The sequence below is a fragment of the Mauremys mutica genome, chromosome 1, assembly GCF_020497125.1.
Source record: "Mauremys mutica isolate MM-2020 ecotype Southern chromosome 1, ASM2049712v1, whole genome shotgun sequence".
Classification (NCBI taxonomy): Eukaryota; Metazoa; Chordata; order Testudines; family Geoemydidae; genus Mauremys; species Mauremys mutica.
This window is the reverse complement of record NC_059072.1, coordinates 51,340,028-51,365,595: the sequence shown is the minus strand read 5'-3', so window position 1 is coordinate 51,365,595 and position 25,568 is coordinate 51,340,028. Positions and strand designations below refer to the sequence as shown.

The 25,568-nt window shown below is 42.4% G+C and overlaps 1 protein-coding gene across 3 annotated transcripts in view; it reads right to left on the bottom strand.

Moving 5' to 3' along the window:
• DOCK4 (dedicator of cytokinesis 4) overlaps positions 1-25,568 on the bottom strand; it is a 428,604-nt gene that overhangs the window by 248,050 nt on the left and 154,986 nt on the right. For 2 of the 3 annotated variants that reach the window (XM_045031826.1, XM_045031832.1), the window contains exons 6-8: positions 14,577-14,725; positions 7,914-7,998; positions 4,023-4,174 (exon numbers count right to left, since the gene is read on the bottom strand). In XM_045031826.1, the coding sequence (XP_044887761.1) occupies positions 4,023-4,174; positions 7,914-7,998; positions 14,577-14,725 (386 nt within the window). Of the gene's footprint in view, positions 1-4,022; positions 4,175-7,913; positions 7,999-14,576; positions 14,726-17,231; positions 17,295-25,568 lie in introns of those variants that run through there. The other variant, XM_045031842.1, reaches the window with a different exon arrangement.

Sequence of the window (25,568 nt, the reverse complement as noted above, 5' to 3'; positions counted from 1 at the left end):
TCAATAAGCAGCAATGCTCTGCAAGTACTGCCATTTCCACAGCTATGAAAATAATTTCTCAAACATCCCAAATAGTTTGGTGTTTTGTCTTAAGGAATATTTACAAAAGTGTTTTCAGCTGTGACAAAAAGCACATCTCTACAGCTGCTACTCACTCCAGTTTCACAAGGCTTTTGCTATTTCTATACAGCTGTCACTTAATTATTTTAATTTGTGCTACTCATCAAAATAGCAAATCCTGAGAGGTTCCAATTCTCTTGATTTTGAATTTTAACACAATTTAAAAAACAAAAACAAAAATAACTCCACAACCCTAGCAAAACAGCAACAAATATATCATGGATGTGTTGCAAACAGATCTGCATGACAGACATTTGAACACACACGGGGTGTCATAGTCTTCAGTTGTCTGGGGGATCTCTCAGTTTTTAGGTACAAATTCCTTTATCTGACTATTATAGGTAAGGTTTTTGGAAAGTTTATATTGTACTGCTTTTACTGTCAAGTCCTGAGAGTCTTTATTGGCTCGCTGAAGTCCTCAAATAGGTCCTGATCATTTTAAGTTTGTCAAGTTTCATTCTACAGAAGCGATATTAACAGGCAGAAATGTGAAAACATGCAGTGCACCACAGGTGTGAAAATAAGCCTGCTGCAGTCTATTCTTCACAAGAAAACTGGTGATCAAGGTGAGGCCTGTATCATTTCAGCAAGACTTTGCAACTTCTTTGTAAGAATGATCATTTGTTTTGTCTACTGGTATTTTATTTTGAGACCTCTGCACTTCACTCTCAGTACATTTTCTGAAAGATTACTGCATAATGTGATGCAATGGAAAAATCCACATTTTTGTTGGAATTCAGAAAGTAGCTATAAACACAAGTGAGGCTAATCCTGTAGAAATCCACTTTGAATTAAAGTCCTGGAACGTGCATGTTCTCATCCTGCCATACCTAATCAAAGATCTTTTCTTTCTTGTTTCAAAGAATTAAAATTATAAATCTAGTTCCTTATCTACCGTAGCGGTATCAACAGGAGGTTGATCAGCATTGATTCCACTGTTTTTTCCTTTAACACACCACAACTTGCACAAAGAAGCCTGAATTAGACAGATGCCTGAGTTGAAGCATTCTGAAATACCTTGCAGACATGGTTCAGGTCAACAAGCACATCATACCATTCTTCTATGCACATAATGAATGTGTAGGACCTTTGTTTCCTATAAGTGGTCACGCAGCCACCTAGGAGTGAATCAAGCGCCATGCACTTCATTAGCAGAGCCGTGCATACCCGTGTGTTCAGGTGCCCCTCCCCACGCTGCCTTGCAGACGTGTTGCTCCTGCCATCTGCCTTGAAGCCCCTGGCCAGCTGCTTCTGGGCCCCTCCTGCTTGCTGTGCAGAGCATGGGGAGAGAGGGAGGTGCTGATGTCAGGGTGTTCCCCTCCCCCTTGTCCACGTTTTCCATCTCTGCAGAGCTGGGGATGGGGACAGGGCTCAGGAGCAGGAGAGCTGCAGTGATCTGAGGTCCAAACAAGCCTGGTGAGTGAGTGCACAGTCTCTCATAGACTTCCCCAGCAGCTAGCGCACTCTCTCTCTCTCTCTCTCTCTCATACACACACACACACAGACAGTCTCTGAGTCTCTCTCATACACACTCACTCACAGTCACCTCCCAACACATACTTTTATTGTTGTTGTTACTTCTTGGTACTTCCTGCAATTCACATATATTCTCTGTAATTTTATTCAAAGTGAGTTATTTTAGTTTTTGACTGGTCTATACATTTCATAATTTTTATTTCTCTCTTGTACTTAAATTTAATTCTTGGAGTAGTGAGTTCTAAAATGCCAGTAATATCCCTATGATAACTTTTAAAAAATATATACTATATCTAGGTTTTTTGTTTCTACTGGTGGCGTACATCCATACATTACCTCAATATTGGTGCACATAACAAAATTCATTCCGCACATGGATGGAAAAAAAATTAGAGGGAACATTGTGTAGGACTGATATTTCATTTACCAGTTTGGCAACATCTACAAGGAGTTCATGCTCTACTGGTTTCAATATTTTCAGCATTCTTTAGTAGTGCATCTCAAAAAATGTTTCAGTGCATAGGAAACTGCTTTCACAGAGTTCATCCTGCTCCGGGAAGCTATTTTGGAGTCATGGCAACATGCTTTAAGATTTGCCAGTGAGGTGATGAGAAAGCACAGATTGTAAAGCTACTCTAAATAGCTATAGAGCAACTCCACAATTTCTGAGGAATGGACTGTCAATAACAACCTGGTTCAAATCATGGCGGGCACATGGGTTGCTGATAACCCTAGAAGTTGTGCATGCTCACACAAAAGCATTTTAATTACTTGCTTTTCATACTACTCCTGCCATACCTTTGCCTTCAGCAGTCCTAAATTATGCTCCTTCAAGTTCTGAAGCTCTCTCAATTAACCCTTCACCTGTTCTGCCATTCACTGGAATGAATTCCAGAGAATATTCCTTGATGCCTCCTACTCACAGATGGCCACAATTCTCAATACGACAGTGAACTGTTTTAGGTGATTAATGTCAGATGTGTCGTCTAGGATTACATAATAGTACCTAGCAGTTTTGATCCTAGTAACAGAAGTTTGTGTGATTTCACTAGCAATAAGAATCAATTTATTCTCGGTAGTTTTCCTCCAAAATAGCGGGCAGACATCTCCTTGCCCTTTTTCTACCAAAAAGGGTCAGATGTCATTTTGTCAAATTCTGTAATGATTTCCACTTGATCCAAAACATTCCCTCGGCCATGAATGAAAAGATTCTCACAGATTTCATATAACACCATTTGCTTTCACACTACTAACAACTATCATCCTATTAATGATCCCATACCAGTGACTTATTTAACTCTTTGTGAGGTCTTGTGCCATCTTACCTAAGATTTGTCTACCCTGAGGTCTGGTCTCAAAATTCCTTCTCTGCAGAAAGACATTTCCCACTTCTATCCTTCACTCTCTGTCTGTACCCAGGAGAGCAGGAAGCATTTCATGATTTCACATTCCCAACGTCCTCGACACACTTCCTATCAGATCAGACCCTTGAGACTCTTCCACATTGGGCTCCCCTCCCTATGCTCACATATGTTGAGTGTGGACAAAATGCAGCATGATCCTATCCCCCATTATCTTCTCTCCTGTCCAGAGGAGTGCAGAGGATGGGGGTGAGCACAGTACAACACTTCCATGGCTCTACCCCCATCTCTTGCTCCTCCCCATCTTGCCCACATTGCCTTAGCAATGTAGCTTTGCGTGGGCCCCTGTGGCATGGTAACTGCCATGCTTGTTACCCCCTAATGCTAGCCCTGGCTTTTATATGCAAAAATCCAATTACTGTGACACAGGTGGGCCGAGTTCTTATAGCATGGCAGGGGGCCTCAGAAAGAAAAAGGAACCCCTGAACTAGTGCACATCAGCAAGGTGTATATGGACCAATTAATGTGTAACGCATAGATGCCAACTTTCTCCAGCACTGGTGGGGGCTCACCCCCTCCTCCGACCACACCCTTTCCTCGCCCCTGGCCCCACCCCCATTCCAACCCCTTCCCCAAATCCCCACCCCAGCCCCGCCTCTTCCCCCAGCGCACTGCATTCCCCCTCTTCCCCCCTCCCTCCCTGCACCACGAAACAGCTGTTTCGTGGCGCAAGTGCTGGGAGGGAGGGGGGAGAAGCAGGATGTGGCAGCACGCTCACGGAGGAGGCAGAGGCGGAGGTGGTGAGCTGGAACAGGGGGCGGGGCCACAGGGAGCAGGGAGTCACACCCCCATAGTCAGGGAGCAGGGGCCAGAGGGAGTCAGCGCCTATGGTGTAACGCATCAGTGCACTTTAGAAATCACACCCCCATAGTCAGCACTGCCACACTGTGTGGACAAGTCCTAAACGTATCACTACCTCCATCATGTAAGATTCATGGAACACACTAATCTAAGTCTTTCTGAACTGTTGTTTTGAAATATTTAAATGAAAACTGATGTTATTACCTGATTGGTCGATTCTCTTTACTATCAAACAGTGAGAAGATGACTTCCAGTTCCTCTCCCAGATTGGAGCACATCAGACTCTTCATCTGCACAAAAAGATGGTGGCTGCTTGCTGGGATAGGAGTGTCTTTCTTTCGATGACGATGCTCCATCTACATATTAGCATCAACAACAACCACATGTATCAGCAGGTTCAAATATTTATAAAAAAGCCTAATACATTAAACATAGTACTAGTTAAAAATTCTAAATGTGGGGTAATTTCTTAAACCCCTCATTTTAGATATAGCACCTGTTCTGCAATGAGCCAACTGATTTTCATCTATTTCCCAGATAAGAGGCATAAGGTGCTGGTGTGACTTAATCAGGGTTACCCACTGGTTCAATTGGGACTGTTAGATCTATTAACCCCAACCTTCCAGCTCCTTCTTCTAACCACCAGAACCCAAAAACACCTTAAGCAGGTATGTACCCACACTTTATTTAAAATCTGGTTTAAAGAATTGCTCCTGAAAAAGCTTTAAAATAAACTATATAGTTGCTCTGTAGTTATTATTCTAAAACCAAAAGGTTCACTTCCACATAGCATAATCTGTGCCAGACTGCTCTTTAGGTCAGTTGCCTTTTTCCTTAACAACCTCATTTATCAGTTTATAGTTTGACCATTTTAATGGAACCCGGGATCAAAAAAAAAATCAAGTAGCACTATTTCCGTCTCTTATATTTTGATTAAAAGAAACGTAATTTTAAATGCTAACACTTCCAAAGTACTTAATTCTCAATGTAAGCTAACATCTTTTGCTTTTCTCTCTTTTTTATTTTTAAAATTTACATTTCTTAGCTGATCACTAATTTTAGTAAGGTTGCCCACGTTAGCAATATCTAATTTTATTTCTTTTATTCTTATCTAATTTAGCTAATCTTATGAAGTAGTCAGCGTTTTTCCACTTAATTGTATTTTTCATTTTTCTTCACTTGATTAGTTTCCTTTCTACATAATTAGAAAAATATTTCATATTAAGTGTCCAAATATGATTCTGTAATACTACATACAGTTTTGAACTTTGAGAAAGACTAACCCAGTGTTTTCAACACGTAACCCAAATACTTAACTGATACCACAATGAAACAGGTGATCTGTAATGTCAAGTCAAATGACAATCAGAATGTATAGTAAAAAAAGAATATTAGCAAATGTAAATATGCCAGCTCACATTTATATGGGCCCAATCTTCTCATTTGTGCTTTATTCTATGGCCCAGGTTAATTATTCAAATACATTTGTGTGTTTAAAAAAAGTTTTTAAACTTAAGCAGATAAGACTCTGTTCTATATTACTATAGCAATTTAACATTACCATAGGTCATATCCAAATCCTACTCAAGTCAATTGGAGTCTTTCCATTCTCTTCAATGGAGTTTCTATGGATCAGGCCCCTTGAAAAATATTTATGATAATTTCCCATAAAATAAAACGGATCATTCTGTGTCCAGAGAAGCCGAAAGGAACATTGTCTCATACAGCTTTATTGACATCCATGTTGTTATATTAGCTGAAGAGACCCCACAACCCAATATGATTAAGAGTGACAATACTCATACAATGGACATATTATTACAATTCCATTAATCTTGGCATAGCCTAATGCAACTAAGGGCCCAGTTACAGTATTAAAGAAAGCATCTCATATGCTTTTACTCATGATTAAGCTTTTATGGAACCATTCCAGAGCTGTAATGGTTTCACTGATGATATATCAAATCCACATAACATGTGGAGTGAGCGCGTGCGCGCGCACACATACACACACACACACACACAGTCAGTGGAAAGTTTAACTCAAATGAAAGCATCTTTCAGAACTACAGACTCATCAAAATAGCCCCAAAGAAATTTCCGATATCCAGACAAATTCCATTATGTTATCAATAGAAATATGCTGACCCAGATATTAGATTTTTTTAAATTTTATTTTGAACTCTCATAGGACACAGGTGGTGCATAGGATTTTATAGAGATCCTCTGGGAGCAATATCTACATAACAGTTCACCAAAGGGTGGAATGTGAAATCTCTACCGAGAGCCAATAGCCCACTGGTCATCATGATCATTATGAAATGTATATATGGATAATATTTAAGGAGTTATGTATCTATACTAAAAATTATGTTCTTAAGGTCCTGGAATTAAGGCAGTCACCAGGAAGTGACACACCCTGGAAATGTTCCTTTCAGACAGGAGGTAATGGACAACTATCTCCCTGTCTGGACCTTTGTGTATTATACGCCTCAGAATGCATACTGCATACGGAGCCAGGGTGGGCTGAGAGATTGCTAAATCTACAAGAGACAAAATGTATAGGAATAAACCAACAGCAAGGGATGGGGTATCTGGTTTATGACTAAAAACAAAGGAATGTGTTTTTTCTTGGAGTACAAGGGGACACACAGAGTCCTTGGAGGAGACAAACTGACAGAGTGTTTTCTCATGAAAACAGGGTCACAGCCAGCCAGGCTATAAAGCACTGCAAGTATTTTGGGTGAGCATTACTCTACAAGACACAAGAGCAAGGGTCAGCATCACCATGTTGTGTGACGGACACTTGACGAAATTACTTGACTTAGTGATGGACACTGAAGGGGTGGCGGGGGGGCTCTGGGCTGGGGTAGGGGGGTTGGGGTGCGGGAGGGGGTACAGGCTCTGGGCTGGAGCAGGGGGTTGGGATGTGTATGGGGGTGTATGAGGACTTCAGCTGGGGGTGCAGGCTCTTGTGTGGGTCCGTGGATGAGGGATTTGGGGTGCAGGAGGGGACTCTGGGCTGAGACTGAAGGTTTGGAGTGCCGGAGGGGGCTCCAGGCTGGGGCAGGGTGTTGGGGTGGGGAGGGGGGTGAGGGCTCCATCTGGGAGTGCAGGCTCTGGGGTGGGGCTGATGGATTTGGGGTGTAGGAGGGTGCTCCAGGTTGGGACCAAGGGGTTCGGAGGGTGGGAGGGGGATCAGGGCTGGGGCAGAGAGGTGGGGGTTATGCAGGCTCCATGCAGCACTTATCTCAAGCAGCTCCCAGAAGTAGCACCATGTCCCTTCTCCGGCTCCTACGTGGAGGCATGGCCAGGCAGCTCTGCATACTGCCCCATCCGCAAGTGCTGCCACCGCAGCTTCCATTAGCAGCAGTTCCCAGCCAATGGGCGGGAGCCGCGGAGTCAGCACTCGGGGAGGGGGAACGTAGGCAGCGTGCAGAGCTGCCTGGCCATCCCTCTGTCAGCAACAGCAGGGACAGGTGCTTGCGGGGACCCGCCCATGGAGCGCCCTCCATAGACCTCCAATTTTTTTTTACAGTGGACACTTGTGTCTGTGTACGGACACACTGCTGACCCCTGCACAAGAGTATCTTGTTAATTAAGTCTTAAGTCTAGAATGCAGGTTATGATTTTATTTATTATGTAACCATTTATTCCCAATATTTCTATTTGCGACTACTTGAATCTCTAGCTTTGTTAAATAAACTTATATATGTTTATAGTGAAATAAAGTAAGTGCTTTGATATGTTTATAACAGGGCAGTGATCTGAAGTGGAACTGGTAAGCTGGCGCATACTGCTTTTTGGGAAGCAGTGAATCCGTAAATACTGCAAGTGTCCAATAGACCAGGGGCAGGATGCTCCAGGTACACACTCGGAGGGCTCAAGTGCTGGAGTGTGCCAATTGCTAACCCGTGGAGCGACAGCAGGGCCTGCATAGGCCTAGAGGGGAGTCCTTGTGTTGCCCATGTCCAGTGGATTTGGGAAGCTGACCCCATCAGGCACAGACAAGGCTTCTTCATGCTAAGGGTAAGCGGTAGCAAGGGCTCTCGCAACCCTGGGTGCCCCAGGAAAGCACAGTTGCCATCTACTTACCAGCCTATAGAGTTCTGTAATACTGATCTCGTCAGGATCCACCATAGCATATTCTTTTCTTGGAACCAAGTCTAGCCCCAATTGCCTGTAAAGGAGAATATGGAAATAATGGAGAGAGATTCCAGGGCACATGAAAAAATTATATTTAAGGACTCTGTTACTTTCCATATTTGCTTGTGCATATTTTGAACTCATTGTTTCCCCCATATTAGAATTTTGATGGAAACAGTGTGTCTAATATTGTGCATGTTAATTGGTGTCATGCCTGGATTCCAACCGGCCACTAATATTTTTTACAAACCATTTTGTCTAGTTACCTAATTAGTTATAAGTTAATTGATAACTTCTCCCTCCCTTTTGCTGTGTAACATTTACACTGGGATATGTTCCATCACAGCTTTTAGTATTACATAATATTGTTAATTTATATTTCATGCCTCCAGCCCGACTCTTGTGCAGATAGCACACTTTGAGGTGACTTGTAATGTCAAGTCAGATGGAAACCTAAATAAACAGAAAAAAATCCTGTCCCAATCTTACTGCTGCCTCAGAATCACCCCTGCTCTTGCTTTCCCTGACTCCTGGTAATCCAGTTCTGACCCTTGGCTCTGATTCCTGGCTCTGACTCTGTCTCGACCGTTGGCTCTGGCATTTGGACTCTGACTTTAGTTCTGATGTTCAGCCCTGGTTCCTTGTTTTGATCCTGTTTTGCCCCTTGACTCTGGCAGTCAAATTCTGACTACTAGGTCTGACCGCCTACAAATCTGTCCCGACATTTTATTTCACAGCTAGGGTACTTTCAAAGTATCCAGCGCTGGCTCTTTTGGGAATAGCAACAATTTTCGTGCACACTGCGAAAAACTGAAAATAAAAGAATATATATAACTAACACTTTTACTCATTTCTATTTTTTTTCAAGTTAATGAAAGAAAACATACACACATTCACTCTCCAAAGCAGGTGGTTTCCTTAAGAATAATATCCACTGGAAGATGTTTTAGAGTACACATTATGTCAGACAACAGAGCAGAAAGTACTAAAATCTGTTACCCTTACAGAGAAAAAAATAGCAATGAAAGGTTGTGGCACACCCAGGGTATCACCAATGTTTTTTTGACTAATTAATGGGAGTTCATATTTTGCTATATTTTAAAAATTTGTTTATATGTGGCAAGAAAAAAAAATCACTGTTTTACCAGAACATTAGTATCTACTAGCAAAAGATATACTGACAAAAGAATTCTCAATCTGTCTGAAGCAAGATATAATCATATACAGTGGCTGTACTTAAAAGATTATTCCAGTTTGTCAGCTATTCCCTGTACTTAAAATGAGAAATGTTAATATCTCTCAAACCACAGAAATGTTTTAATTGTGACCACTGTGTGAAGTTTTTCATTTTATTCATGTGCTAACTATTAAGTAGATCCAGCATTGCTATACAAAATGTTGCCTGGTTATGTTTTCTGCGGACTTACTAGTTTGTATTAAATGTTTTTTAAAAACAAAACAAAAAAAATGCTGTATTTTACACAACTTTTTTTATTATTCTCAATATTTTTATACTTCTATTTAAGGTCTTAAACTACATGTTAATCTGGCATTTAGAGAAAACTAAAAAGCATTATTCATCCTACCGTTACACTCAATGGGAATTTAACTTGTCACATATTGCAATATTAAGTAATCAATAAACTCTAAGGCATAAGAGAGATCTTATCGAGACTGAAATGGCTGCAAAGTTCAATAATGAAAGTTGAAGGTGCCCTTATGGAAGGAAGACAAGATTCACTTAGATTTAAAAGGCTTGGAAGATTATCAACAACAAATGAAGTATTGTCAAGTGAAATGGAATTCAGAGTTCTTTCTCCATCACCCATTACAATATAGATGTGAAGCACTACCCTTGTTGGTAAGAAAATGGGTGTGGGGGACAAACACAGTGACTTATGTCCACCCGCATAAAGGGTTTCTGTCATTAATGGGAATTATGTACACACATCACTGAAATACAAAACCATGGGTTCAGTTAGGCTTATTATGGAGGCCACATCTACACCGGGCTAAAAAGCCCACGGCTGGCCTGGGTCAGCTGGCTCAGGCCCTGGGGCTGAAAAATTGCTGTGTAGACATTTGGGTTCGTGCTGGAGCCTGAGCTCTGGGACCCTGCCAGGTTGGAGCCTGAATGTCTACACAGCAATTTTTAGCCCCACAGCCCCAACCCCACGAGTCTGAGTCTGCTGACCTGGTGAGCTGTGGCCACCAGCCCTACCCTCATCTTGCCTCCTCTGAGGCTGGTCCTTCTGATGGTTGTTATAGCTGGTCCCTGACTTGCTCTCCCCAAACCTGCATCCAAATTATAAAGCTGCCTCTGAATGTGTGTGCTGGGTCCTTGCCCTCACAACGAACCCTCTGTTGGCCAAGTCTTAATTTTCCCCAAGTATCCAAGCTAATAAATTAAACTTTTTAGCTTTCAAATACAGATAATGATTCTAAAGAGGCTAAATATGAAAAGAAAGAAGATAGGTATAACCAGAAGGCTTAAGTTCTGATAATGAAATATGGAGCTTTAGACTTTTAAGTCACTGGTTCAAATCTAGTCCAGGTTTGGTAGTTTGTCTAGTTTTCAGTGAACAGATGTTCCCATTATAAAACTCACTATCACAATTGACACCCATGTTGGCATTCTCAGCAGTAGTATCAAGAACTGCATATACATAGATGCTGATATTGCCCTCTTTTTTCCTTTCTATCTCCGTATGTGCCTTGTTGGGGCAGAAAATGGGTGGGAGAAAGAACATAACTCTGTAGGGTATGCTAGATTGGTAAGTAAAGGAATCAACTGCTATAGAGTGTATTGTAGCTATAAGCTTCAAAGGATTTGATTATTTTTATGCCTAGTAAAAGCATTTGCACTATGCATGTTAGAGTGACCTAACTATTCAAATCACATACTGTATGTCAAAGTGCAAGCCGATCTCTTTAAAACATCCAGAAGAACTTCCCAACTACAGATGTACAGCACTATATAACTATCTAGGTACGTAATTGAGAAGGCTTCCTATAGAACATGGTACAGACCACTGCCAGACATAGGACACTGTGACCAGCAAAGGGCACACCCAACCACATTGTTGTCAGAATAACTAGCCAATCAATGTTTTGTAAGGTATCATATGAAAACTGGTGACATGCTGGTGACCTCCTGAGGTCTCTTCCAACCCTAATCTTCTATGGTCATGAATATCGTTGTGTGATTGTATGTATGGGTTGTGTATAAAGAGGGGTGTGTGTGTGTGCGCGCGCGCTAGAAATAAGTTCTGAAAATATCTTTTGGAAGCAGTTGATAAAACAAGCCTGCCCTAGACAAAGGAACGTGGATTTACCTGTCTGCATGTATCAAGCTAACAGGCAGATGAGAAAACAGCATGGCTTGATTACAAGCAAAGGGCAATGAAAAGTACATTTGCATCTAAGATAAACAAAGTGATTAAGAGAATCAAGAAATCAAGCTGACCAGATGATGAAGAAGAGGGGTGGAGCTTGCACCCCAAAGAATTCGCAGCAGGGGAGAGGGACTTTGTCTGGGTTTACTTTTTAAAGAATACATTTCAAAGGTTTTCCAGCCTGTAAAAAGAAAGAAAGAGAACTCCTTTTTTATCCATCACTTAGGGGACAAAGGGATCTGCGCCCTCTGAGTCTGTCAATGGTGGATCCACCTACCTGTGGGGCTGGAAATGGCAGAAGCTTGATATGATACTCTTGTGGGAATTCTGTGCCACTGCACAATGCAGAATTTTGAAGAAATTAACATTGTGCACGCAGAATTTCCTTTCCCCAACAGAAATGGGCTGCAGTACTGCTGGCCACCATTAGGGGCCAGTGGACTTGGCAGAGCCCAGCTTGCACATAGAAGACACTGCTGCAGGGAGGGGGAGGGAGCGAGAAGTTTCCTGGCAGCTGCAGTTCCCAGCATGCCCTGAGGGAAGGAGACGATGGTGCACAGGAAACTCCGTGCAAACCTAGCACAGAGCATTATTAGGCTGTTTCTCCCTCTGGATCCCTGGGCTGTGGGGGGAAGGGAGGCTGGGTGGGGGGATCTGCGTGGGGAAGGGGTGGGGGTATCTGGGCCAGAGGGACCCATGGCTGAGCTCTTGGGGGGGAATGAGGGGTGGGTATCTGGGCTGGGGGGCCCACACAGTTGGACTCTGGGGAGAAGGGTTTGGGTTTATTGGTTGGGGAGGCCCCGCAGGTGGGCTCGGGGGTGGGGGGGTCTGGCCCCCAGCTGGGCTCTGGGGGTAGGGCGGAAAAGGAGTAGAGAAACAGCAACTGGGTTATCACAGGGATTTCTTTAACTCTGTATTCCTGGGGAAAATTTTGTGTCTGTCTGTATTGTTACAGACATACTTGCTGACAGGTATTTTGACATAAATTACCAAAATAACAGAAACTAGCATGATTATGTAGTGTTATTTTGACAAATAAAATTTGCAGAATTTTAAAATATTGAGCGCAGAATTTTTATTTTTTTGGCGCAGTTTTTAGTTTTAAATTTTTTTGGCGCAGAATGCCCCCAAGTGTGGGTCCTTGGCTAGACTAACAGGCTGGTGTGTGCACTCTCTCTTTGGAGGAAGCAAACTTGGTAATTTCTATGAGTGACAAGTGACAGGGGCTGGATGTTACGGACATGTTTCCGGGAAACTCAGGAACGTTATCTGCAAGGCAAGCTGAAGACTGGCAGAGTCTTAAGGAGTTTGCTGGTGAGGCAAGGAGCTGACACATCATTAGCTTGAGAAATAGAAGGGGAAGTGGATAAGATGGAATATAGACAGGTAAAGAAGAGTAACAGGAAATTATGTCAATGGGGAAAAAAATCAATAATTTATTTGGGAATGATCTGGCAAGGAAGAAGATTCCACCTGCAAATCAGGATTCATTTTTCCTTCCTTACTCCTTCTCCCCAATTCTGTTAATTATTTTCTCTGTTTTGCCCCCTTTTACTGTATTTTTAATTCATCTTTCAAATCCCTTATCCTGAGAAGCATCACTTGTGCACTTAATCTTCTTTCGAATTCTCCAAAGTATGGATCTGATCTTAATCCACTATAGTCATTGGAAAAACTCCCATTGACTTCAAAGAGTTTTGGATCAGGCTTTATGTTCTCACATAATAATTACAAGTCAGAGCATACTCATTCCTCATGGTTCACAAAAAGAACAAACATAATGGCAGAAAAGCTGTCCAATGACCAGTTAAGTTTATAGAGGAAATTGACACACCGCTTCAGAAACCAGTGGCCTGATTTTCAGAGGTGCTGAGCAGTCACAGCTCCTGTTGACTTTAACAGGAGTACATGTGGCTCACCACTTCCAAAAAATCAGGCTAGAAAGTCCTTGTAATTAAGACAGCAGCAAAAGACGAGTAACGTATGACAGGTCAGCTGCAGGTTAATCTCAGTGCAGTCTGTCTTCTCCCCTCTCCTCCACAATCTCAGCTTTTCAAAATCATGCTGCAAAGCTAGAGGCAAAAGCTAGATACATATACAGATGTCATCACTCTAGGAATACACTTCATTTTCTGGCATCTGTGCTGTTCAGCTGCCAAACATGGCCCAAGCCAGGAGACAACAGTTGGCACCTCTCTAGAAAAGAGTCACAAGAGCCTTATGCCCCATTGCCAGCTACAAGAACAGGGTATCAAGTAAGTCTTGATTTTGAATGCAAGCGTCAATGTGCTTTTAATCTGTGCTGCTGTTTTCAAAAATAATATTGAGTCGAGAGTAACCTATTGTGTTTACTTTTCCTACGTGCAGCGTGTCTGGAATAGAGATGAGCTTGCTGGCCTTTCAAACTGTGCAAGATAGTGTCAAGATCAGCATGAACTGTATCTGGAAAAGTTAAAGCCACATTCAACATCAAAACTTTAAGCTATTCATTTTTTTATTTCTAGAATTCATGATGTTGTTATGCAGTTAGTAACAGTGAAGTGAAAGCCTTTGATATGGTATGAGTTTAGCTAAATAAAAAGGCAGAAAAATACTTGTTTGCTATCAAAACAGTGACAGCATATACGATTTACTTACTGCTCCTAAATAAATATTCAGGTAAAAGCAAAATGCAGGCATCTGATGGGTTTTCTTTAATAATTTTTGTTTGTTTCTTAATATATCTTGAAGATACCCAGGTAAAAACTGACCCACGACAGAATCAAAGTAAAAATCTTGGACCAAAACCTCATCTGGCATCAATCAGCATATGCTGATTTGTACCATCTGAAGCTATGGCCCTGCATGTATTGATAAGGTGTTAAAAAGGAAGTCACCTCTCACCTCAAGATCCCTGCTAGCCCTATATAGGTAAATGCCAACATGAAGCAAATATTCGTTTTTGTTTTTTGTTTTTTTTATTTTTTTAAATAAAGTAAAGCTATGAATCATTTATTTTCAAAGTGTAGAATGTGCTGGTTCAAATCCGCTCCTCTTGCAGAAGAGAACTGATGGGAGGGGAGGAGTCCTCAGAAAATGCTGACATCAGACTCAGCATTTCTGCCTCAAACCAGTTCTTTATTTTAACACGTTACCATGAGCATACAATTGTGGCACAGTGATTCATTTATTATGACTGGGTTACCATAACTGCTTCTATTATTAAACTCTTACTCACTCATTGCCCCAATCTAGGCGAGCAGTGATATGCCGTTTTACATCCTTCATCCGGTCATGGGTGAGATGGCCAACAAGCACCTGCCTTCTCAGGTCCAGGATTTCATTCATTATGTGCCATAGTCGATGAAAAAGATCCCCTTCATTTCTCTGTCAGATACATGAACAACAGTTAGGTATATACCAACTGAGGAGGTCAACAATGCGAACAGGTACATTGTGAGGTGGGGACAAAAGCTCTTCTAGGACTCTCCCTAACTTCTCCCTCTGTGCTTCATTCTCTCTTGGCCCCATCATTCTGTGATCCTCCCTCAAAGAACAGGTGAGGAGGGTAGAAACGAATCCATTCAGAGACTCAACATCACTTCAAGCACAACCTAGTTGTGTTCACTAAAGGCTACTCTTGAACCACTGCCTCCATAGCCTTTGCTACTTCTTGCCGGCCTGAGGAGCAAAGGATCCGTTTCAGTCCGTATTTAGACATACCTGATTACTGGTAGTGTATATCATGGGTCAACTGCAAATAGCTATAAGCACATGTTTTGAAATCTTTCCTGACAGGCACCTTCTGCTTAACTTGACTCTCAAACAGGGAGAATTATCTGAATTGCCTTATGACGTCTTCACCCCACACTTTCCCACCTTAGTTATACAATGGTTAAGGGTATATTTCATTTCCCATAAAAACCAAGGACAGCAACAGTCCCCTTCCCTCACCAGTTCCAACTCTCATTAATTAACGTCATATTTCTTGTATTGTCTGGAGAACCTTATTTTGAGGACGTGCTTTGAATCTTTAAGATCTGATGATGTAACACAAAGTTTTGAAAAACACTGTGTTCAGAGCTAGTTCTTCTTATCCTGGCACAGTATCTCCTCTTCCTCTTTTCCTTGTTACTATGAACAGCTGTATAAAAACAGGAACATCAGCTGCCCCTGCTGCACAATTCCCATGAGAAATCACAATCCTCTGTCGCATCATTACCTTGTATCTGTAACTTTTGTACCCAACAACCCCTCCCAACTGCTTTGTTTTGTCTTCCTTATTTATTTCATTTACAGCATAAATTCTTTGAAGCAGGCACCTAGCCCACTTTTGGTGCCAAATAATCATAATTAGTTGCTATGAAGAAGATTAAGCAACAGGATCCTATGAACTTCTTAGCAACACAGGTCTTGATACTCATGCACAGGTCCCTTAAAACAGAAACAAACCAGAATATCTAGAAGACACAGAACTGCTTCCAGATGGAAAAATCTGAAAAACATTCTATCAGGCACCAGTGGGTCAATATTCCTTTTAGTAAGTGTTAGCAGGCCCTAATTTTGTTGAAGAAATATACTTTTTCCAATAGCTGAACTCCAATATGAAATATAGGCTATGCCACGGACAATGGACACCGCCACAGGACACAAAATGTGACCTTCCTCACAATTATTTTAGTCTGATGTTCAATATCTTCCAAGCTCTATAAATATTTTGGATATTTTATAATTATCTGCACTGTGGTTATGCCTAGTGGCCTTGATCATGAATCAGATGCTGTACAGAGACAGAACAAAAATATGGTCCCTGACCCAAAGAACATCTTGTTTTTCCAATTGTCACTATTGCTGAGAAATTAAAATATCCAAAATATTAATCAAATCTATGCTTTACAGCTGCACTTTGGTACAAAAGGTATCCTAGTATTATTGAATACGTTGACATACTAAAATGTTTTTGCCTACAAAATTATAAACTTAAGGAGGGATTTTTTTGTTTTGGTTTTGAGGCAGAAGACGAGAGAGGATTAAGAAAGACCCTAGTGATGTATTAATTTCACTTTTATTAGAAAATTAGTGCAGAAAAATCCATGATGGAAAAATAAAAGTTAGCAGAGAAAAAGATTCTCATGAGTTAAAATAATGAAGAACAGTTCTAAGCACCTTAATAAGTAAGTACATTTAAAATAATTGTATTTACAGACGATTCGGTGATATATTAATTCAACTAATCATATATGTTATAAATTAGAGCCCACATATCTTACTACAAAAAGGAGTAGATTCCACATCCCTGTCATATTAAATATGTACAGGAGCCTTATTTAATGAGATCTCTTTGCTTGACTCACATTAAATAATGAAGCACTGAAGCCTATCTCAAATTAAGAAGTAGTGCATACAATTTCATTACAGCTTCACTGTCAAATTTAATTGCTATTGTGTTACCTGAAAAGCAAGAGAATCCCAAAGGGAGACAGACATGCTTTTATAGGGTCCTGTACAAGATGAAAACACACCAGACAGATTAGCAATCGCACCCAATCGGAGGCTGAAAAATAAACTGTAGTGCCATCAGTTTAAAAATGTGGTAGACCAGCTGCTTCTACAGCACCCTGCCTTGCACGAGCTCTATTGACACTACCCAGGCCTGTTGTTTTATGGACCATAGAGAACCATCCTGCACTACTGACAGCAAGATGGAAAATGATTAATTTCTGAATTTATAATTCTAATTTTACTCTTCTGACAAACAAATCCTTGCAGTCACTTTTGGATCTTTAAAAAAGTTTGATTTCTAATTAATGACAAAACAAAACAAAAAAGGCAACTTTGAACTCTCCTACTGCTCAAATATTCTTAAATCAAGAAAGAAATGAAGCTTACTTACCTATAACCAGAGCTCTTTGAGATGAGCCTTTACATATTCACACTTGTGGGATCAAGGTGCCTGTGATGCGAGCTTCCAGAACATTCTGGAAAGCACTGTTCACTGGGGCCACTTGCCCCTCCCTCTCCCTTCCATCCTGGAAGGTTCTGACAGTATAAAAGGAGGAATGGTCCTGACCACCCCTCAGTTCCTCCCACTAATTCAAGAATTCCTAACATGAGACTGAAGAAGTGGGGAAAGGGGGTAGGGAATGTAAATATGCAGAGGCTCATCTGGAAGAAAACTGGGTACAGGTAAATAATCTTCATTTCTTCTTCAAGTCGCCTCTGCATGTTCTCACTTGTGGGAATTTAGCAAGCAGTTCATCCCCCAGGAAAGTAAGCTGAGGAGTTCTAGATAAACAAGCATCAGCTCTGGATGACAAATCAAGAGTGAATAGAAACCATCAATCTTGCTCTCCCGAAACAAAGTTAACGAAGAAACACTTTTGCTAAAAGCACATATAGCTGCAGTATCAATCATGCAACATGATGCAATGGAGATTATGTCGGGGCATACCATGGAGGCTACATTTGTCCAGTAAGTCAAAGCGCTATCAGTTCCCAATAATTGTGAAACATTGTGGACCAGGCCAGACCGCTGTGGGATTCCACTAGATACGTCCTCCCAGTTTGACAGAGAACCATTGATAACAACAGTACTCAGAGTACAGTCTTTCAACCTGTTGTTCACCCATCTTATAGTAATTTCATCTAGACCACATTTCCCTAGTTTGCTTATGAGAGTGCAATATGCCTTACTAAAGCAAATCAAAAGTCTTGCTAAAATCAAGATATATTACATATGCAGCAGCTTCCCCCCAACCACTAGGACGTTAACCTTGTCAAACAAGAAAAATAGGTTGGTTTGCATTGATTTGGTCTTCATAAATCCATGCTGTCTATTACGTATTACCCCTATTGTCTTCAGGGTGCTTACAAATTGATTGTTTAATAATTTGGTCCAGTATCTTTCCAGGTATGGAAGTTACCCAGGTCCTCTTTGCTTCCCTTTTTCAAAAGGGGTACTATGTTTCTTAGATCTTTCAGACCTCATCTGTTCCTCATGAGGTCTCAGAGATAATCACTAATGGGTCCAAGATTGCATCAGCTATTTTCTTAAGTACTGCAGGCTGAATTTCATTGGGGCCTGCCAAACTGAATATATCTAACTTAACTAAAAATACTTTTCTTTTCCTGTTTTGGCTTATGTTCCTTCCCAATTGATGTTAATATTAATTGTGTTAAATATCTGATCAAAGATCTTGTTAGCAAAGACTGAAGCAAAATAGGCAATAAATACTTCAGCCTTCTTGAAGTCATCTGTTCTTAGCTTTCCTACCATGCTACGTAGAGGACTTGCACTTTCTTTTGTCATTCTCTTGATCCTAATATACTTATAGAACCTCTTCTTCTTGCCTTTTACATCCCTTGCTAGGTAGAACACATTTTATGCCTTAGCCTTTCTGATTTTACCCAGGGCCGCCCAGAGGATTCCGGGGGCCCGGGGTCTTCGGTTGGGGGGGCCCTTCCGTTCCGGGACCCGCCACCGAAGTGCCCCAAAGACCCGCGGCGGGGGCCCCCCGCCGCCGAATTACCGCCGAAGCGGGACCCGCCGCCGAAGTGCAGCGGGGGGGGTCCCCGCCGCGGGTCTTCGGGGCACTTTGGCGGCGGGTCCCGGAACGGAAGGGCCCCCCGCCGCCGAAGACCGGGCTGCGCTTTGGCGGCGGGTCCCGCTTCCCCCCGGCCCCGGCCCCAGCCTCTTACCCCCGGCTCCCTCCTCGCCCGGAGTCTCAGCGCCTCGCCGGAACAGCCGCAGCGTGTCCCCGGTGGGGCCTGAGCTCCGTCCCGCTCAGAGCCGCGTGGTGAGGGGGCGGGGCTGGGAGCTCCACGCCGAGCGGAGGGAGCTGAGCTCCCAGCCCCGCCCCCTCATCACGCGGCTCTGAGCAGGGTGGGGCTCAGAGGCTCCGCCGGAGACATCAAGCGCTGAGGCTCCAGGAGAGGGGCGGAGGCGGGAGCCTCCGCTGTTGTCTTGGGGGCCCCTGCGGAGCCCGGGGCCCGGGGCAAATTGCCCCCTTTGCCCCCCCTCTAGGCGGCCCTGATTTTACCCCACTTGTAGAACAAGATAATATAAAATGGACCCATGGTTAGAGCACTTGTACAGTCCAGTGAAAAGCTCTTCTCAAAGAATCTATGAATACATCATTTTCCTGTGGTAGATGAGATATAGCACCCATACAATGAGCATACTGACCTTTATGAACAGGAAATTTGACTGAAAACTGGCTAGCATAAACTTCTTTTTGGTGATGAGTGTAATGCATTCCCATAATGCTGTCCCATCAGAATTTAGACAGATTCTGATTGCATCTTCCACTGAAATCACAAACATTGGAGTGGACGAATATCAAGGTGAAGAATCCCTTACATCTTCTAGGATTTTTATTGCAGATGTCAGGAAGGAAGGAACTCCCTGGAAGGCATGTTCTTCCCCATGTTATGAAACAAGGAAACTGGAAAGTACTTAGACATTATGGTTCATGTGTTCCTAGTCTCAAGAAAAAGTTACCAAGAAATGATGGTAAAAATCACAAAAAGCCCGACCAAGGCCTCAAATATAGCCTGGTATTCAATCTATCACATCAGAGCACCAATACTGAACCTGTCCACTGCCTGAAAGTTTCAAAGTCTGGAATATATCAAGGCATCAGTGAGCACACATCTCCTAAATGAGTACCCTTGTTTGTGCAAACTACTAGTGAAGAACCATCTGGACTCTCTACTGATGGACAAGTCTACGCAAAGACTGATACCCAATCATTTGTGGAGAACAGTCATGTCAGCCAGGTGTTTAATGGAACTCTTGCTGCCACAGAAAAGCCAAGTAGTAAGGTACAGTTTTATTGACAGAAGTCTTCTTTGACTCCAGTCAATTATTTGTAAAGAGACAGACAAACATGACCATGGCACAGAAAGAGTACCAACTCTGGAATACGTCTGGAAATTAGAAAGAGTTCTGTTTCTGGAACCCAGAGAGCAATACAATGAACCTCAGGGAGTTAGTACAGCCAGACATTTTGCTCAGTGACATACACTGTATGACAGATGGGCAAATCTCATTCACACTGTGGCCAGGAAACAAACCTTATGCACCATTAAGTGTAGGTGATGGATGTCTCAACACTTAGGCCTTGTCTACACTGGCAGTAGTGTGTGCAGTAAGTGCAGCTACATGCTGCACTGAGAAGGCTGCATTCACACTGTGGCATGTAGCTACATGTAGCTGGGGGAAGGCACTGACTGAGGAGGAGGCAGCATAGAGCTGCTGGAGCCTTTCCCTGCTGCAGGAATCTTTCCATGTTGGGAAGCCTGAGAAAAACTCAAGTTCATATCCAGAACCAAGGGAACTGACAGGCCCAGAACTAAGTAAACTTGCTTTTTCCACTTCTGATAGTAAGAGAGCCTAAGAATGGACAGTCCCTATTCTCACCTCATCTCAGGGCAAGAGTCTGACAGATGGAACACTGGAAGGGGAAAATTTTCTCCCAGACAAGCAGGGCATCGAGTGTGAAAATGGCCAGACAGGAAACACAATGTGTAAACACTGTCCTGTAAACTGAGGGATCCACCATTCCAGATCTGATAATTTTTTTTTTCCAGTGTTGCGAGACCTCCACACTGATCTGCTTCTTTACGCCACTCTGTTGGGCAAAGAATCACCGAGGCCAGGGTGCTGCAACAATTTTTATAGTGAGGAGTGCTGATGATGAAAACCATGTATTTGGTGTTTGTTATTTCTATTTCAAGCTAGTGTGGCAGCACCCCCAGCACCCTAGTGTCAGCACCATGGAGTGAGGCAAGCAGTTCTGCAAAGATCATGGTGTTGAAAATGTAGCCCCAGACTCCATCGATCTGGGTGAATGTTGGACCTTAGTGGTAAAGCGCCTGTAAACAAGTGGCTCAATGGTCAAAGATGTCAGATCCTCATGCTGGCTGGATCCCAGGTAACAGGATCCCTTCTTGGAAACTGTGCTTGGCAGTTCTTCACGTTTAACTGTAGAATCTGGATTCAGACTCTTACCATCGATCCAAAGCGATATTTATCAGCCATAGATTCGTATACTTTTTTTTGGTTTGTTTGGGTTTTTTGGGGGGGGGGGGGAGGTGGGGGTGAGGTTTGGTAGCACTCAATCAGTGCTCTCTTGTGGATCCAGGTTTTGAAGCCCCAGATCCACACTAGGCTGCTGGATCTAGATGTGAGTTTTGTAGCTCCATATCCACACTGGGTGGCAGAATTTGGAAACTGTGGATCCAGATCCTTTGGAAACATCAAGAGAGACACTTTAGGCACATAGCCAGGTCTCCTAGGTGAACCTGAACAGGCACAGGGACCTTGACAGTGACCAGACTCAGATGCCTCCCCTGTGCAGCGGTGTGAGAGGCAGCCAAACCTACTTCTAAGGGACATTTTTTGAAGGTGACACTGAACTTATTCAGTGCCACCTTACTTGACTGGGCCTGGTGAGCTACCATACCCATCAAGGTGTGTGATGTGGTCCAAACGAAGCAAAGGCTGGATGGAGATTGCCTTGTGTCATTTAAAGGAAAAATCTGGCTGACAAACTATAAACAAAATTTGCATCAAAAATGCAGAAAAAGGCAAAGAAAAAACAAGAGGCAAGCATCAAGGACACTATGTACAATCTGAGCTCGCTGAACCTTCAGCAGTTAGAAAGGAACTGAGGGGTAGTTGGAGCCACTCCCCGTTTTATACCCTCAGAACCCATCAGGATGACGGGGGGGGGGGGGGGAAGGGCAAATGGCCCCAATGGACACTGCTTTCCAGAAGGTTCCAGAAGCTTTCAGTGCAGGCACCTTGATCCCACAAGTGGAACTATGCAGAAGAAATAAAGGTTTGGACGTTTTAAATGCTGCCCCTGGGATTTGTTTGGCTGGAAATTTGCAAGACCCCCAGAGAGTACTCTGAAGAATCCTGCAGTTCATCCTGCCAGTTTAACACACTGTAGAAGTACTATGTTTATATGCAAACACATTTTTTTTAAACAAACTTTCCCCAAGTGGCAATCACTGCTGCAACTTACTCCTGAAAGCAAGAGGTACATGTACACTTCAGAGGATGCACTTTGTATTATAAAATTACTACAATATAGGCCTGCCTGGGGGTTCAAATATACTGAAAACGAAATGCACTTCCAACGTGTCTCTGCTCAAAGTGTTGGAGTGGTGAGGGTTCACAGATCGAGAGATACAATCCACCTAGGCAGCACCACTCTATCTAACGACAACACTACAGATCTGATTCAAAACACTTAAGTCAAGAGCAGTCTTTCCATTAACTTCAACAGGCTTTGGATCAGGCCCTCTCTCTTCATATCTGGTCTGTGCTAACCACAACAAAACACTGAAATGCCATGCAACCTGCGTAGAAGATGTCTACAGAAACAATTTTGTCCTCTAAATTTTGTCCTCTCTGGTCTAAATTTTCTAAAAATCACTAGTGATTTTGCACATCTCTATTTTTAAGTGTCCAGCTGGAGATATCTTAAAGGGATCTGGGTTTCAGAGGGCAGATACTCAGCACTGTTTGGAAATAAGGTCCCTTAGTAAAAATAAAATGTAAAAGTTAAGTCTAGCAATGAACAATTAAGGGATCCAGTCAATTCCCCTAATATTCTATGATTCAATATGACCCAATGTATCTTAAGCTTGCCCCTTATTTTGTTCTGCATTGAAAAATATGCTGTTAGACATACATTGTTGAATTTAAGTTTAGCATGCAAAGATTGTGAAAGGAACATAGTTCCAGGAAACATTCAGATTGGTCAGTTGTATAAATTCTCTCACTGATGTGTGGGTGCAGTAGAAGAATATTTTACTCACAGAAATAGCATGATTACTTTTGTTTAGTGCTATAAAGTCTGTGGATTATATGATGTTTAAGTGTATGCAAGACCCTTCAAGTTCATACTTATAACTATATTATGTAGTAACTAACTCATATAGTTCTTTTTTGCAGTCAACATTATAACGTAGTTTACTGGAATACCACATATGAACATGTTAATAGTAAGGCATGTTAGAAGTGTATCCTTTAGATAGGAAATTGGATTTTATGATGTACTAGTAATTTGTTATTTTGACCGTTGCTTATATTTTACCTAATTATAGGGGGCATAATTAATGGTGGGTGGGTTACGTAAATTAGACCTGGCAATAGTTGATGATGGACCACTGGCTGGAGCCCTTAATCGATCATTTCCAGATTCAACATTTGAGTTTTATAAAGCTGTGGAACTGTCACAAAGAAAATGTAATTCTGGGGATATGCTAGGTAAATGCCTTATCTCTTTCTAACAAACTTTGGGGGAAAGTTCCCTTTTTTAAAAAACAAAGTCCTGAAATTTAAATGGAGTTTGTGTGTAGTGTCTGCAGGTGGAGAGCCCTGGTCTGACAGATCAATAAGGCCCAAAGTGGCATTCCTTCTTCTACTTATTGCGTTCATAAAAGGTGATGGGAGGGAAGAAAAGAAAATTCAAACTGGGTAGAGTATAGGATTAAGAATGGTGGAGGGAATGATCAAAGTGGAGGGCTTCTATCAGTTTTGTGTATCTACAAACCTTTTAATGTGGATAAAAAGGCTGCATCTATCTATGGTCCTCTGTCTCTATGTCCTGGTGTTCCCTGCCTCTCTCAATGCCAATCCGCTATGCCCTATAGTTCCCCCTCTCCATGCTCCATAAGTCCTGCCCACCTCTCCAGAATCCCCACATTTGTAGTCAGGGAAGAATGGGTCCATGTCCCTTCCACTCCCCTGTCCCCCTTTCAGTCAATTTTCTTAATGTTTATAAAACATTACTGTTTATAGATTTAAAAACCATTACTAACATGGCTGGGCCATAACTGCAGGTATCAGGAAAGGGAAATAAAACAAGGAAAAAAGAAACTATGTGTTGTTCATGGCCACTATGTCACAGGCATCCCTGCCCAGAGCAATTCCTTGGCCTGGCTGAATACATGCAGTGTCAGGACTGAAGCCTTCTTCAGCTTGGTCCAGAAATAGCAACAAAAGATAGTTTGCTTCAAATAAGGGAAAAACCAAATAGTCCAGGGGCGGCCAAACTTACTGACCCTCTGAGCCACATATGACAATTTGAAGACGTTCGAGAGCTGGGGCACACCTGCCAGGGCTCATGGCTTCAGCCCTGTGGGAGGCGCCTGACAGGGGTTGTGGCTTCAGCACCGCTCCTGCTGAAGCCTTGAGATCCCCCTCCCCATGGGGAGACGTCCCTACACCTACACTACTCCACTGCAAGGCAATGGTCCCAAGTTGTCCCCCCACCCCCATCTGGTAGGTGGGGAATGGGGAGAGTTGGGGGGCTCCGCAAGCCACACTTTAATGGTAAAAGAGCCACATGTGGCTCACAAGCCACAGTTTGGCCACCCCTGAAATAGTCTCTATCTTAAACCATCCCCAACAAGCAATATATTCCTTCTGCTTAAACATGACAGTCAATTTCCCAAATTCTCCTTGCTTCCTGGTCTGGGACATAATAGTGTTTCCTCCCTGGACCCGGGGACAGAGTACACTTCCTCTTCCCTTTAGAAACTCTCCTTTAGCCTCTTTTTTATGCCCTAGCTCTAACGAACCCCTAGCAAACCTAAACCCTGCCTACTTTAGCCTTGTGTATGTACATCCTATCACAAGCTCTTTAAATCATATACAACTTTGAATAGCTCCCACTAATCCTCTGCTACCCAATCATCAAAGTATTAAAATGGTACTTTTGCTCAACAAAGCGAATTTGGAGTTTGTAGAAGAAGGCATTTTGGAAGCATGAACCAAATCCTTGAAACACTATAACAGGGGTTGGCAACCTTTCAGAAGTGGTGTGCCGAGTCTTCATTTATTCACTCTAATTTAAGGTTTTGCGTGCCAGTAATACATTTTAATGTTTTTAGAAGGTCTCTTTCTACAAGTCTATAATATATAACTAAACTATTGTTGTATGTAAAGTAAATAAGGTTTTTAAAATGTTTAAGAAGCTTCATTTAAAATTAAATTAAAATGCAGAGCCCCCCGGACCGATGGCCAGGACCCGGGCAGTGTGAGTGCTACTGAAAATCAGCTTGTGTGCCGCCTTTGGCACACATGCCATAGGTTGCCTACCCCTGCACTATAACTTTAAAACTCCTTTTCAGATTTTTTTCTCTCCAAACTTTCAGTAGTAAAGGTTCAATAGATTTTATAGAAACGGATGGAGGGTGGTCACAATTACAA